Source organism: Talpa europaea (assembly GCF_964194135.1).
Source record: "Talpa europaea genome assembly, chromosome: 10".
Lineage (NCBI taxonomy): Eukaryota > Metazoa > Chordata > Mammalia > Eulipotyphla > Talpidae > Talpa > Talpa europaea.
Window position 1 is genome coordinate 103,608,398 of NC_140077.1, and position 13,943 is coordinate 103,622,340.

The window sequence follows — 13,943 nt, forward strand, 5'->3', positions numbered from 1 at the left end:
TGAACAGCAGTTCTGTATTACCTTTGAAAACCTTGAAAGATTTCAGCATTCCAAGACAGATCAACCTGGCTCTGAGTTCGTAGGATAAGGAATTTATAAAATCTGATGTTAGATCGTGATTGACACTCTGGATGCTTTCATACACATCACATCATTCATGTCAACAGGTGGCCTGCAAGAGGAGCAGGTAGCAGTGTCCTGCAGAAGAGCGGGCTCTGACCCAGGGGCTGGCTTCCCCAGCCTGTGGGTAGGCAGGGCCAGGAATCCCACAGACCTGGAAATTCCAGAGGGTTCCACAGCGCGCAAGCCAGCTCAGCAGTGTCTCATATTGCAAGTGCCTTGCAAAGAGACTCTCTGCCTTCCTTTTTCCCTCCAAGACTGAGTTCCTCTTGGGCATTGCTTCTAGTAGAGTCTCTGAACAAATCTCTCATGAAAGGAAACATTTATACCATAGCGATACTTGACAAATCCTTATTTGAAAGAAGTCACCAGGGGTTGGGTCCCAGATGCATCTCTGTCCCAGTTGCCGATCTGCTAATATTTACCATCTCATTTTTTGTGGGTAAGCCCCACTGTGCTTTGGGTTTCTTATCTGTTAAAATGGTGGAATCTGTGAAAATCTAAAAAAAGAGAGATTGCAGCAATGAAGGAGGAAATGTAGCAGGCATTCACCAGTGTTTACCATAGGAGGAGAGGGTCCCTATTCGATAACTTCAGCAGGTCAAAATGGTGTTCACAAAAAAAGAAGACTGAGCACTATAATCTCTTTCCTGCAAAAGGATTGTTCTGTGACAGCCTGCTTTTGGCTTTGTCCATCTTAACATTTGGCTCATGTTTTGGCCTCCTTGACTATATAGAGTCTTTCACGGAGAGCCTAGGAGCCAAGGTGTTTGTTCTTAAAGCTCTTGACTTTCTCATGACTTCTCTTACCTGCTTTCTCAGCCCCTGCGCATACCTGAGTGACCTTTTTGAACTTGAGAAACACAAAAGGAAGGGAGAGGGAAGCAAAGTGGAGAAGGCAAAGTCTGGAGAAAGAATAGGGCTGACATCAGACCATCTGCAGTGTTTTCTCTCTGTGGGCAGCCTGCAGTCCCTTTGTCCACTCCCTGGGGCCCTGCAGCTCTGTCAGCTGTGCTGAAGAAGGGCGCCGGGCTCACTGCCAGCACTGGCTGCGTAGCGCTTGCCTTGCTCTCTCTGCAGGAGTGAGCCTCGTTCTGCTGGCCTAACTGGTAGCTGGCGTGATCCTGCCCCTTCATTCAACCATAGAACAGGGAACGTCACTCTCTTTCTAAGGTGTCTTCCCCAATTTGTTTTAGTCCCCAATGTCTGGAGCACATGGGGCCTTAGAGCATGAGATACATTTGGGGGTTCATCAGTAACTTCTTTTTTTAAGATTTATTTATTTATGCATACAAGAGCTGGGGTGCAGGCCAGAGATGTGGGGGTGAGAGGATTCACCAGAGACAGAGTGGGGAACAGAACAGGCAGATCGACTGAAATACACTGCTGAGGGGAGCAGCGTGCGAGACAGGAGAGGTCTGCCGTGTCATGGGGGTAGCTCCCTGGCCGGCCGGGATCGAACTCATGCTGCAGAGGCTGTGGACAGCCTCACAATGCTGGGACTTAACCCCTTGTGCCACTAGGGAGGCCCCAACATTAGTAACTTCTTCCCAAGCACACGCTTTCCTGCCTCCTTCACCCTGGTCCTGCCTTTCTTGAGTCCGAGCACCAGGAGTGGTCTCCCTTGTCCCCTGCCAGACCCACTCCTCTGTCTTTCTTTCTCCCCTTTGCCCAGTGCCTCCCGGCCAGAGCTTTTAAAAAAATGTGAGAAGGGGGAGGAGAAGGGAATGAGAAAACCCAGGCTATTGTGACTTACCAAGGATTTTTGTCAAAGATGAAAGTATTAAAATATACCAGGCAGAGATGGAAAATGGTGCTGTAAACTAAGAACACATGTTTCGCTTTAGAAAAGTAAAAATCACAGAGGATCATTTTGTTTCTATTTTGTGTGTTCCCCTTCTCCCTGTTTTCAGATGGTGGTAACACAAAATCAATAATAGGGGACCCGCTTCTTACCCCTTTATGATCTACAGTACCTTTCTACAACTTGAGAAATTCAGCGTTCCAGACAAATGGGCATCAGGTATTAGGGGAAGTACCTTTACGGCCACCCTCCACTCCGGACTTGGTGATTCCGATGGCCTCCCACCCTTGCTGCCCATCCATCCGTCCTGAACGCCTCAGCCAGATTAACAGTGAAAATCTAAGTCAAATCAAGCTCAAACCCTCCATTGAATTAGCCCAGTGTCCTTTCAGAGCCCCCAGTGACCTCCCACCCCCACTGCCTCTCTGACATCTGCCTACCAGCTTCCTGCTGTTCCCTGAACTGGGATGCACCCTGCATTCCCACCTCAGGGCCTTTGCACCTATGCCTTCCTCTGTCTCTTATGCTTTCCTCCAGAGAATTGAAGTCAGTCTCCTCATATAGGTCAGTCATTCCTCAAAGGGCATTTTCTTAGTGGGATTTACACTGACAGCATTTTCTAAAGCTGTACATCCCACCACATCCCTTTACACCCTGTCCTTAGCAGTTAAAGATCATCCTGGAAGCAATGGTCATTTTATTTCTCTTTGGATGGGAGGACAACTTTGCTTGAGTATCTTTGTCTTCTACTTTGAAATGATTGCCTCGTAAGTGATAATCTGTTCATAATTTTTTAAGATTTATTTATTTATACATACAAGAACTGAGGTGCAAGCCAGAGGTGTGGGGCACAGGGGGTTTGGTGAGAGGATTCACCAGAGAGAGTGGGGAGCAGAAAAGGCAGATCTACTGAAATGCACTGCTGGGGGAGCAGCGGGCGACTCAGGAGAGGTCTGCTACGCCATGTGGGTAGCTCCCTGGCCAGCTGGGTAATCCATGCTGCAATGGCTGGTGATAGCTTGATAGCTCTGTCTCTAATCCTGCACCACCAGGGAGGCCCAAGCCATTCATATTCTTGACAGGGCCTCTCTGGCCAATGAATGTATGAAATTTGGAAAAAAGTGGATAACCTGTTCATATTGAACAATAAGATAAGTACTGGAGGATAGACGCCACGCGGATCCCATATAGATATGCAGGAATGGATACCTCAAGGCTCAAGTAAAATGAGTGTGTGTGTGTGTGTGTGTGTGTGTGTGTGTTTCAAAAGTCCATTCTAGGATTTTTGCCGATTCAGCATCCTGGTGTCCAGGAGAAATGACTCCACTCAACTCCTTTTTATCCATCAACAGGGTGGACTAAGTGCCCAAGCTTTTGTTCGTGTGGAAGTAGAGGACGTGAATGATAATGACCCTGTGTTTAGCCCATCAACCTACGTGACGAGCATCAGTGGCCAGATGCAGCCAGGCACTGAGATCATCAATGTCCTCGCCAGCGACAGGGACTCTGGACTATATGGAACTGTGACTTACGAGCTCATTCCTGGAGACTTGTCATCCCTCTTTGCCATCGACTCCACTACAGGTTTGTGAATTTGGCAGCATTTTACTCTGAAATCAGCAGCTTCTGTAGAGCAGGCAGAAAATTAGCAAAAGTGGTCTTTTTCCGCAGTAAGGGTGTGGTAGGACTCACTTCACCTTCCAGAAGGCATCAAGATACATTGAAAATGTCAAGTCAGGTGAGTTAGGTCTGCAGCTGAGCCCCAGCTTTACCTCCCACTGAGCTAAGGCTCTTTATTGGACTCAGTCATCTGATCTCCAAAGCAGTATTAATAATCCCCGTATTGCCAGGTTTATTTTAAGGAGTGAAGGCAAAAAAGTATGAGAAAGAGCAGTTTTCATTCATTCATTCATTTTGCAAATGTTCATGTCCCGCCATGTGTATCAATGTGGTAATAGATGCTACTAGTGCAAAGAGTGCAAAGTGAATAGACATTAAGAGCAGACCCCTTCCTTATGCTCCGTCAGGCCTTCCCTTGGTTAATTTGGGTCTTAGCTTCTTGTCTATAAAATGACACCTAAAGCTCCCTTTGGTTCTCTAATATGGCATCGCATATCTGCCAACCAAGTCCATTGGGCATGGGTTCAGTGTTCTGTAGATGTCTGTTAGGCTCAAGTGCTCTAATCATTAGGAAAATGTTCTTTATGCCTTTTCACTCTGTGGGTAGTGTTCTTACTTTCACACAGTAACTGTTATTTTGTGTTCTTAGTAGAGCGTCTTCAAATGGTATCTGATCAACATTTATATTTTTTATTTGTTCAAGTTCTTAAATGATGCTTAATTAATGACTTGGGCACATTGAAAGAGGAATGGATCAACAATATGTGATAAATACATACAATGAAAAGGTATTCAACCTTAAAAAAGAATGAAATTCTGGTATAAGTTACAACACATAGAACTTTGAAGACATTATGTAAGTGAAATAAGTCTGATATAAAAGAACAAATATTACGTGATTTTGTTTATATGAGTACTCAGAGTAGTCATATTTAGATACAGAAAGTAGAATGGTAATTTCAAGGGTTTGGAGAGAGAGGGAATGAGTAATTAGTGGCTAATGGATAATGAGTATGGAATAAAAAAATGTTCTGGAAATGACTGGTGGTAGTAGCTGCACAACATTGTGAATGTACTTAGATGACACAGAAACATACACTTTAAAATAGTTAAAATTGTAAATTTTATGTTATATTACCATATTCAAGTACATAAAAATTATGTTACATAATAAAATTATGTTATTTTACAACAATTAAAAGTGAAACTAAAAAAAGAAAAGAAATAACATTGAAGAGGTTACCCCTCCCTCCCCTTCCTATTGACTTGTTGCTAAAAAAATAATGTTTAAAGTATTTGTCTATAAGGGAAAATAATGTTCAAAGCATCTAATATTACAATAGTACTCGAGATATTAGAGACACTGCGGTCCAAAAATAAAGGTGTGAATTTTTCTTTAACATTGTTTTCTCTTAATTTTTTTTTCAATTTAATGTTATCTTATTGTAGTAAGAATGTTTAACACGAGATCTTCCCTCTTAAAATGTTAACTGTGAAATGCATTATTGCAGGCTGTCGGTGTATGTTTGTACAGCAAATCTCTTGATCAAATGAAACTTAGTGTCTTTGGATGAATAATGTCACCCTTCTCTTTCCCAGCTGGTTGGTCCCCAACAACCACCATTTCCTTCTTTATTTTGTGAATTTGACTATTTTAGATGACCTCTTATAGGTTATTAGAGATCAGTTACATAAATAGAATAATACAGGATTTGCTTTCAGTTACTGACTTATTTTACTTAGAATAATGCTCTCTTAGGTCATCCGTATTGTTGCATATTGCAGAAGTATCATCTTTTTTAGGCCTGAATAATATCCCACTGTATGCACCCACCACATTTTCCATATCCATTCATCTACTGACAGACATTTAGGTTGTTTGCACTTCTCACTTCTTGGCTACCACGAGCACTGCTTCAGTGAACACCGGCAAGCAGCGATCTCCAGGTAGAATGTGTTTGTGACAATGATCACTTTGGGTATTCCATTAGGCATTTTCTATGCATTGTATTATTGATCTTTACAACATCCTTGGCATGGAACAATATTCATTAGCAACAGACAATAATTTGCACAGAAAATCTAATCTACCAAGTCAGTTTGCCCTCTCATCCAGCCTGGTTAGGGAGAGTCACTATTTCTTGCCTGGAAAGTGTACTTCATCTGGTGTGTGTGACTGTGTGGGGGGCTAGTTGTTTACAATGGACGTCTGGATAAGGCAAAACTTTCCTTGCCCAAAATAATCCACTGACGTGGCCCCTTTAACATTTTCAAAGATCAGAAGAAAATTCTATTTTAGGAAATTAGTCTGCTTATCTTGGCTTTTTCAAAATTCATCTAAACTGAAGACCTTAACTGCTTGTCAAATTGTCAGGCCCTCTAGGCCAATAATGTTGCCAAATATATATAGGTCAGCTAGTAATCAGGGCACATGATCTAAAAGCATTTGGGGGATTGTTTTTAACAGACATCAACACACCCACCGTCTAGTTTCCCCTGGAAGATCTTGGAGAATGAGCTGTACCGTGTTCTGTTTTTAGAAGTGATCTGTGTCGTGGTCCTGGCTTCAGTCAGCCACAGGCTTCCATTCTTGGCACAGGTGTAGGACAAATGCCATTGTTAATCATGGAGAACATTTTACGTGGGTCATTATCTAGGCAAATAGCATGGTATTGTTTTTTTCTTGAAGCAAAGACCATATTCGTAATGGAAGTAGCCCTGGGTGGTTATTGTTGGCCATTTTGATGCTGGTGCATTTAGATTGAAGACATTTCTCTGTCTTCCAGTGCTTAGAATTTGGTTGCACTTAATCATAACTTGTGAGACATTTATGAGGCCTGATAGTGCTTTACTTTAACCTTTACAAGAGAATTGAGCAGCATCTTGACTTACTATGGGAAAATGTTACCCAGTAAACAGGTGGTCTCCAACTTGTACAATTGAATTCAAGTTCACCTGTTGGTTACCTGCAACACAAAATACATTTTCTGTATTGTTTGTAATAGTTAGAATTTCAGGTCATGATGTAAAATCTAATTTAACTGCTGATGTTCTCAATGAGCACGATGAAGAGTTGTATTGGAATGTGATTTTCTGAATCTGTGTTTCTTTTGTAACCTAGATAAAGCCATTTCCACCAAAAACGCCTGTCTCTACAGAGGCTGCCAATGTAAACATAGTCTCAAGAAGTTGCCTCTATCAATAAATATTTGTGGAATAATGTGAATAAATGATATCTACAAGTGATTGAAAAGTTGCAGCTTCTTAACAGTATGCCTTTGATAATATAGAGCAAAATTATCCCCATCATAGCACGGGTGATGTTCCAACCTTACTTTCCCATTTCCTGTAAACTCTCCCAAACTTTCTCTTTAGCTTGACTGTTTGGGTACTTTTCTTGACATATATACTAAATATAACCTCCCACACACACACACAAGCACACACAGTTGTGTGTGTGTGTGTGTATATATATATATATATATACACACACACATATATATAAGCATGTATACACACACACACACATATAGTTATGTAGTATGAGGAGGATATTGAGAACTGATAAGATAAATTATACATCGTCTCTTCTTCCTGAGGCTCTAAAGTCTCTTGGAGACACACAATTGGTTCATTCATCCCGTCACTTTGATGCCCTATCAGACATGCTATTTTATAAGCTTATATTCTTTGTGCTGTGGCCCTTGTTTTCCTGAAGACAAGGGATTTCTTATTGATCTGTTGTTGTACCACAACCAAGATGCCTGCATTAAAAATAGAGCTCTCTGGCTTCTTGTGTTCATCTGGTTAGGAAAAATGTTTTGGAGAAAACTGAAGGGGGTGCAGCCTCTCATAGTTGTTTTCTCTTGTGGGTTTATCTTCCTGTTCTGTTTCTGGTTTTCTAAGTTTGTTGTTGGTTCAAGGAACATTTTTGTAAAATGTGTTTGGGCACCAGGAGAGAGATATTGGATTGAGCCTTCGTTTCTCTTATTCTCGGCTAGTTGGGTTCCTTTGATGTGGGCACGAGCTGACCACACTGTTTTGAGTTTGAAAAGGAGGAAACACAAGAGGCATATTTATTAATAGCTCTTTTTTTCATGCGCCTTTAATCCTATTTTATGAATTATGTGTAGATTTTTTCCCTCTACATTGTTTGAAGTATCTCCTAGTAGCAAGAAAAGAACAGTTCTTTAGCTTTTCTTCTTAACCATTTATTTAGTAATTTGCACTGAAACATGTGTCCTTTCTAATTCTGATAATTTTAAATTGACAGGTTCCAAGCATTTATGTTGATTATTTATTGCTGTCCAACGACTTCCTTTGCTGGGCTACCTGTGGTTAAATTCTTGTGGTCTGCCTCTTTTTATAGAGGCAAATTAATGGTATCAAGACAAGCTAATAAAGGTTCTCAAAAAACAGTAACTTATCTATTCAAGGCAGAAAATGGAAGCAATGTCATTCTTTCAGTATGTATTTATCCAGTGCTTATTATGTACCAAGCACTGTTATAGGTGTTTGGGATACCTCAGCAAATAAATTAAAAAAATCCTATCATAGAGCTTGCAACAAAAGCTTATGTTGCCTGTCTATTGTCTGTTCTCTGTTTAGTTGTGATGTACACAGATTCCAAGTTTAGCACTACAGAACAAGAAATTAACAAGCCAGGGCAGCTATACCTCTATGTCTTGTAATCTTTTGTTTGCCTGGGGTGTGTAGATTTTAACACAGACCCTAAGTAATGTAGTACAAACTCTCTTTTTCTGTATTTCAAGGGCAGATTCATTTCTAATGTTGGTTTTTATGCTCGGATTTCAGGCCCTGTAATGATTATCATAATTCTTTATGATTACCACTTTCCTCCTCTTAGAACATTCTGATATGGAGTTAATAAATTAATACCATACCTCATTTTAAAGCACATCAGCCTGCTCAGCTAAAAAAGATGGCTTTCTTTTATTTGCAAAACAGAGACAAAAACTAATCTAATCATAGCATCTATTCAATGTATGTCACCTTCATAGGAAACAAAAGCATGTTAGGGATTTCTCAGTAGTTTTTCCAGCCAAAAGTCAGATTCCTGTAGGTGGAAGCACCTTTACAATTCAGTTTCCTCACCTAATGGAGGAGAAAAAGGACTTTGAAAGGGATGTGGTGACTTACCTCTATCACTGTTGGTAAGTAACAGAATTGGACGGGAGCCTCATCCTAGATCTGTGATTTGTCCTTCTCCTGCCCTGTCTCAAATAATGTCAATGTCTTTTTCATATATTGCCTATTGGAGCATTACATCAACTTACAGAAATAAGCAAGGTCGATATTTTTATGCCCATCTGCAAATTAAGAGACTGAAGATCCCAAGAGTTTAGTGACGTACTGAAGGTCACAGTAGTAAACCTGATACTTGAATTTACTTCTGTTAACGCCCATTTCAAGGCTCTTGCCATTATTATGACTTTTTTTTAGAACTAAAGACAAAACTAAGATAAATATCATTTCCATTGATTCAACTAAATGAGACAGAAAAATGACCTCTCAGTGTGATTTCTATAAAAGCCTGTTTAAAATGCCAAATTATTTGTTGATTTATTCTCTCGTCTCAATTGAATCAACAGAGAAGCCAGTAGAGTCTTCCAAAATGAGTACATTTTTCTTAAGAATTGTTTTTCGTTGTCAATATGAGATAGATTTTTGATTTGAATCATAGCAACTTGGTTATCTAAATTTGTGTGCAAACTAAATAGCATAATGTCTTCTTTTTGATGAAAAAGTTTCTGTATTTTCACAAACTGAATATAGTGGAGGAATTATAGATGTCAATAGCCAATACAAAATTGGTATTGATGCCCCATAGTTTGTATTTTATTTTCTTTTGAGAAAACTCCACTTACAGACTGAAGAGCATGCTTTTATTTATTTATAATTATTATTTTTTATTTTTACATCATCGTTCATTTTTTTTAAAGATTTATTTATTGACACAATACAGAGACAGAGCGGGTTGCAGAATAGACAGACAGACCAAAGACACTGCTGAGGGGAGCAGTGGGCAAGGCAGGAGAGTCTGCTGCAGAGGCTGCAGACAGCTTCACAGCGCGGTGCTCAACCCGCTGCACCACAATAAAAATATTGTTCATTTTTAAACAATATTTGCTTCCCCCCACCCCCTCAGGTGTAGTCCCCATAGAGTTTCCTTCCCCAAGGCACCTGTGCACCATCACCTCAGTCCCCTGTGCTCCTCCCTCCCTCCCTCTGATCCCTCTCCCGCCTCCTCCCCTGCAGGATGTCTCTGGTTTATAATTGTCCATTTTTGCTTTGTTGTGTTTTGAACTGTTATTTTTTTTTACACTGATGTCTTATTGGGTTCCCCTATATTCCTGCTATAAGTGAAACCATCCGATATTTTTCTTATTCCTTCTGGCTTATTTCACTGAGCATAATTCCTTCTAGCTCCATCCACTTTGCTGCAAATGGCATGAGTTTATCTTTTTTGATTGCTGAATAATATTCCATTGTGTATATATGCCACATCTTCTTGATCCAGTCATGTATTTTTGGGCATTTGGGTTGTTTCCAGGTTTTATCTATCGTAAATAGTGCTGCAATAAACATAGGGGTACAGGTGTTCTTTTGAATCAATGTTTTTGTGTCCTTTGGGTAGATGAAAATCATGCTTTTGTGCTTAACTGCCCCATAGCTTACTTGTTAGTAATGGCCTGTAGTATATTTTCCTACTATAAATTATTGAGTGGGCATCACCTTTTTTATGCCCAGAAAAATGATAAAACTGTTTGCCAGCTTCTTATAAACTGGAAAAGCAGCAATAATTCTTCATCAGTATTTATCACCTGTTACTTGTTTTTTAATTCTTTCTCCTAACCAGGAATTATTTACTTAACATCGACTCTTGGCCACCTGGAATCTACTGCCCTTCTGTTGATGGTGTGTGCTCGGGATGGTGGCGGACGCTCCTCCCTCATCAACGCCGACATCACCATACATGTTCTTCAGACAGCTCTGGCTCCCGCTGAATTTGAAAGGCCTAAATATACTTTCTCGGTTTATGAAGATGTGCCGAAAGACAGCCCTGTCGGAACAGTGAAAGCAAAAGAGTCAAGTATGTGCTTACTTTTTACCCCGCATTGAATCCATTACCGTAGCACTTCCTGGATTTCTTGGATGCCACAACTTACTAAAACTTTCCTAGTCTCCATGCAGAAACAGTGAAGAGAGAACACACAACCTGTGACTTGATTTTTGTTTTTTCATCATTATTTCTGTCTAATCATTTTTTTTTCCTAATCACAAAATAGGTAACTTCTAAAAGAATGTTTAAAACAATGCAAATAACTTGAATTTACATAGCATCTATCTTCTGTAACACACTCCCCCAAACACATACACATGACACACACACACTTAAAAACTATTTTTACAAAAAATGCATCTTACTATCTTTGTTGTTCTATAATGACCTTCCCTCTCCCTTTGTCTATTGTGCAATTTGCAAGGTAACTGTGTAACATTGTCTTATTTAAAGAAAAAGTGAACAAAAAAGTTTCCATGTTATTTTAACTTTGATATAAAATACATTTGACCTAAACATACCCCTTTTGCTGCTCCCAGTTTGAATGGTGTGCAGTGTCTTGCGAGTACAAGCTGGACTCTCACAGAACCAGGACTTGTGGGGGTTTCTCTGCAGGATCCACCCCCCGAAGTGAGTTGCTGGTCCAGAGAGCTGGTCCTGCTGCTAGTAACTCCCCCTTTCTCCATCCTCTCGCCCTTTCCTCAACTTTTGGAGAGGGTATTTACCATCCATAAGTAGGTAGCACAGAGAAACATCAACGTAAGCATGACTTGGCTTCCTCAAATACGTATAGCTGGTGCCCAAACACTTGGCTGAGTATCTTTCCCTTTTACCTAATGCAAGAAAAATGAAGGAAGACAGTGAAACCTGCAGCTGGCTCCTTGCCTATTAGAGATTACCTTTGTCCTGTAACACCCCTAAACCTTGTGTCCGCTCTTCAGCGGGCTTTGGAGAGCTAAGGAGGACATAAGACGTTGCAGAGGAGGCGTCATAGATGCATGTATATGAAGATTGTCTGTTTTCAGCATTTCCAATAGATACATCCTTTGCACATGCAGTGATTACTCTCCCTCTTTTTTTCTTTCCTTGTATTTATTTATTTTTTTCAGATTCCTCAGAGCCCATTTTTTATAGAATTTCCTCTGGCGATCTGGACAGAAAGTTCTCCATCCACCCGTGGCTGGGCATCATTCGAACCCAGAAGCCTCTGGACCACGAAACGCAGCCGGTGGTGGTGCTCACGGTCCAGGCACAGCTCGGCAGCTCCCCGGCCTGCGGCAGCACAGAGGTCAACATAACCGTCATGGACGTCAATGACAACGGCCCCGTGTTCGCCAAAGCTTCTGACGAGATTCAGGTCTCCTCCACCATCCGGCCAGGCACAGCCTTGTACTGGGCGCGTGCAGAGGACAAAGACAGTGGGCACAATGGGTTCATCCGCTACTCCATCACTGGGCAGGCCCCCGGCCTGTTCTCCATCGATGCCGGGCTCGGGGTGCTGTACCTCAACGGCAGCCTGGAGGCAGCCGTGCCCCCAGCGCACGTGCTCACCCTCCTGGCACAGGACCTCGGCGACCCCCCACGGGCGTCCCACTTGGTGCTGACGGTGGTCATCCAGAAACAACGACCAAGCCCACCCTTGGCCTTCGCCAACCTGGTCTATCATGTGGAAGTTAGTGAGTCTCTGTCCCCGACGACCCAAATCCTGCAGGTGCAGGCCCAGCCCCTGCGCCCAGGGCGCACGGCCTCGCAGCCCCGCTATGCGCTGGGGGCCGGCCGCGACGCTGTGGGGTTTGGCATTCACCCCGAAACCGGGTGGATTTATCTGCGACGACAGCTCGACTATGAATCGACGCAAACATACCATTTTAGAGTGTTTGCCCGGATCCTGGAGGACAGACGGTCGCACAATGTGAGCACTTCGGTAATTGTGCATGTGCTGGATGAGAATGACAATCCCCCTGCCTTCTTGCAGGAGGTGGTGTTTCTGAAAGTCGAGGAGAGCCCCCTGCCCCGAGGGGTAATAGGCAGAATTACAGCAAGTGACAGAGACTCGGGAAAGAATGGACAGCTGTCGTATTTCCTTTTGTCAGATGGAAAATTCTTCAAGATGAATCCGACCACAGGTAGCCTATGCAGCTTCCACTCACTCCTTTAAAATCGGAATTGACACAACTCAAACCTTGCAACATTAGTACAAATTTATAATTAAAACTCCACTTTCCTAGAAAGTGTGTTGATGCTAGATTTGTGATTTTATAATCTAGAATTGTGACTTTAAAAGGAAGTAACTGTTGAATAGAATTTTACCCATAAAGTTTTGTATTTTTTCTTGCTTTGCATCACTTCTTGCCAATATGTGATTCTTACTCTGGATTAGCCATACAGGCAGAACTGGATAGTCTTTTTTTTTTTTTTTTTTTTTTTTGGCCAACTCTCCTTTTCATTGTAGCTATTTTTAAAAAAATGTTTTGAGCCTTTATTTATTTATTTATGCACACAAGAGATGTGGGGGGCAAGAGGATTCACCAGAGACAGAGTGGGGAACAGAACAGGCAGACTGACGAAATACACTGCTGAGGGGAGCAGCGGGTGAGTCAGGAGAGGTCTGCTGCGCCATGTGGGTTTCTCCCTGGCCAGCCGGGGATAGAATTCGTGCTGCAGAGGCTGTGGATTGCTTCATAGTGTGGTACTTAACCCCTTGCGCCACCAGGGAGGCCCATTGAGCCTTTTTTTTTTTTTTTTAATAGAAATGTCACTGATGTAAAACTAGAAATCAACCCATTAATTAAGATCTCAAAGTCACTATTTATTTCCCCCTTCTCATTTTGATAAGAGAAACACATTGAAAGAGCAGATATTTGCAGAAAGTTTTTCCAAGTAATTATGAAATTAAATATAAAGATGTTATTATACTGAACCTTTGATGTGGCATAAAGTTTCAAGGACTCTATTTAATCCCTGCAACCACCTACATTAATGTTCCTGCTGCTCCTATACCACTGGAGACCCCAAGACTCAGCTAGCTCGGAGCTTGAAGTACATGAGTAAGTCACCACTATGTCCCCTTTATTGATGTCCTTCATAGCCTGTCAGTGGCGCCCCCTGCCCTGTAGTGCAACGGAATTGAATTCTTTCAAAGACCCTGATGTGTGAATCAGGAAAAGGTGCCTCTCTGTCTGGTCTGTGGCGCGCCTGTCCTCCACATTGAGGCCAGTCCTGCTAGAGCTGGGGACTCCAGCTCCATGGACATCAGCCAGGCCCACCCCAGGCTATGCCTTGCTGCCTTTGCACCACTGACCTCCAAACAGCTGC

The 13,943-nt window shown here is 41.9% G+C and overlaps 1 protein-coding gene across 1 annotated transcript in view; it reads left to right on the forward strand.

Moving 5' to 3' along the window:
- The window catches only part of DCHS2 (dachsous cadherin-related 2), a gene marked incomplete at both ends in the record, with an annotated part of 163,519 nt that overhangs the window by 95,748 nt on the left and 53,828 nt on the right, over positions 1-13,943 (forward strand). The window contains 3 exons of the mRNA XM_084245589.1: positions 3,277-3,508; positions 10,425-10,658; positions 11,738-12,754. Coding sequence (XP_084101715.1) covers positions 3,277-3,508; positions 10,425-10,658; positions 11,738-12,754 — 1,483 coding nt within the window. The remainder of the gene's footprint in view (positions 1-3,276; positions 3,509-10,424; positions 10,659-11,737; positions 12,755-13,943) is intronic.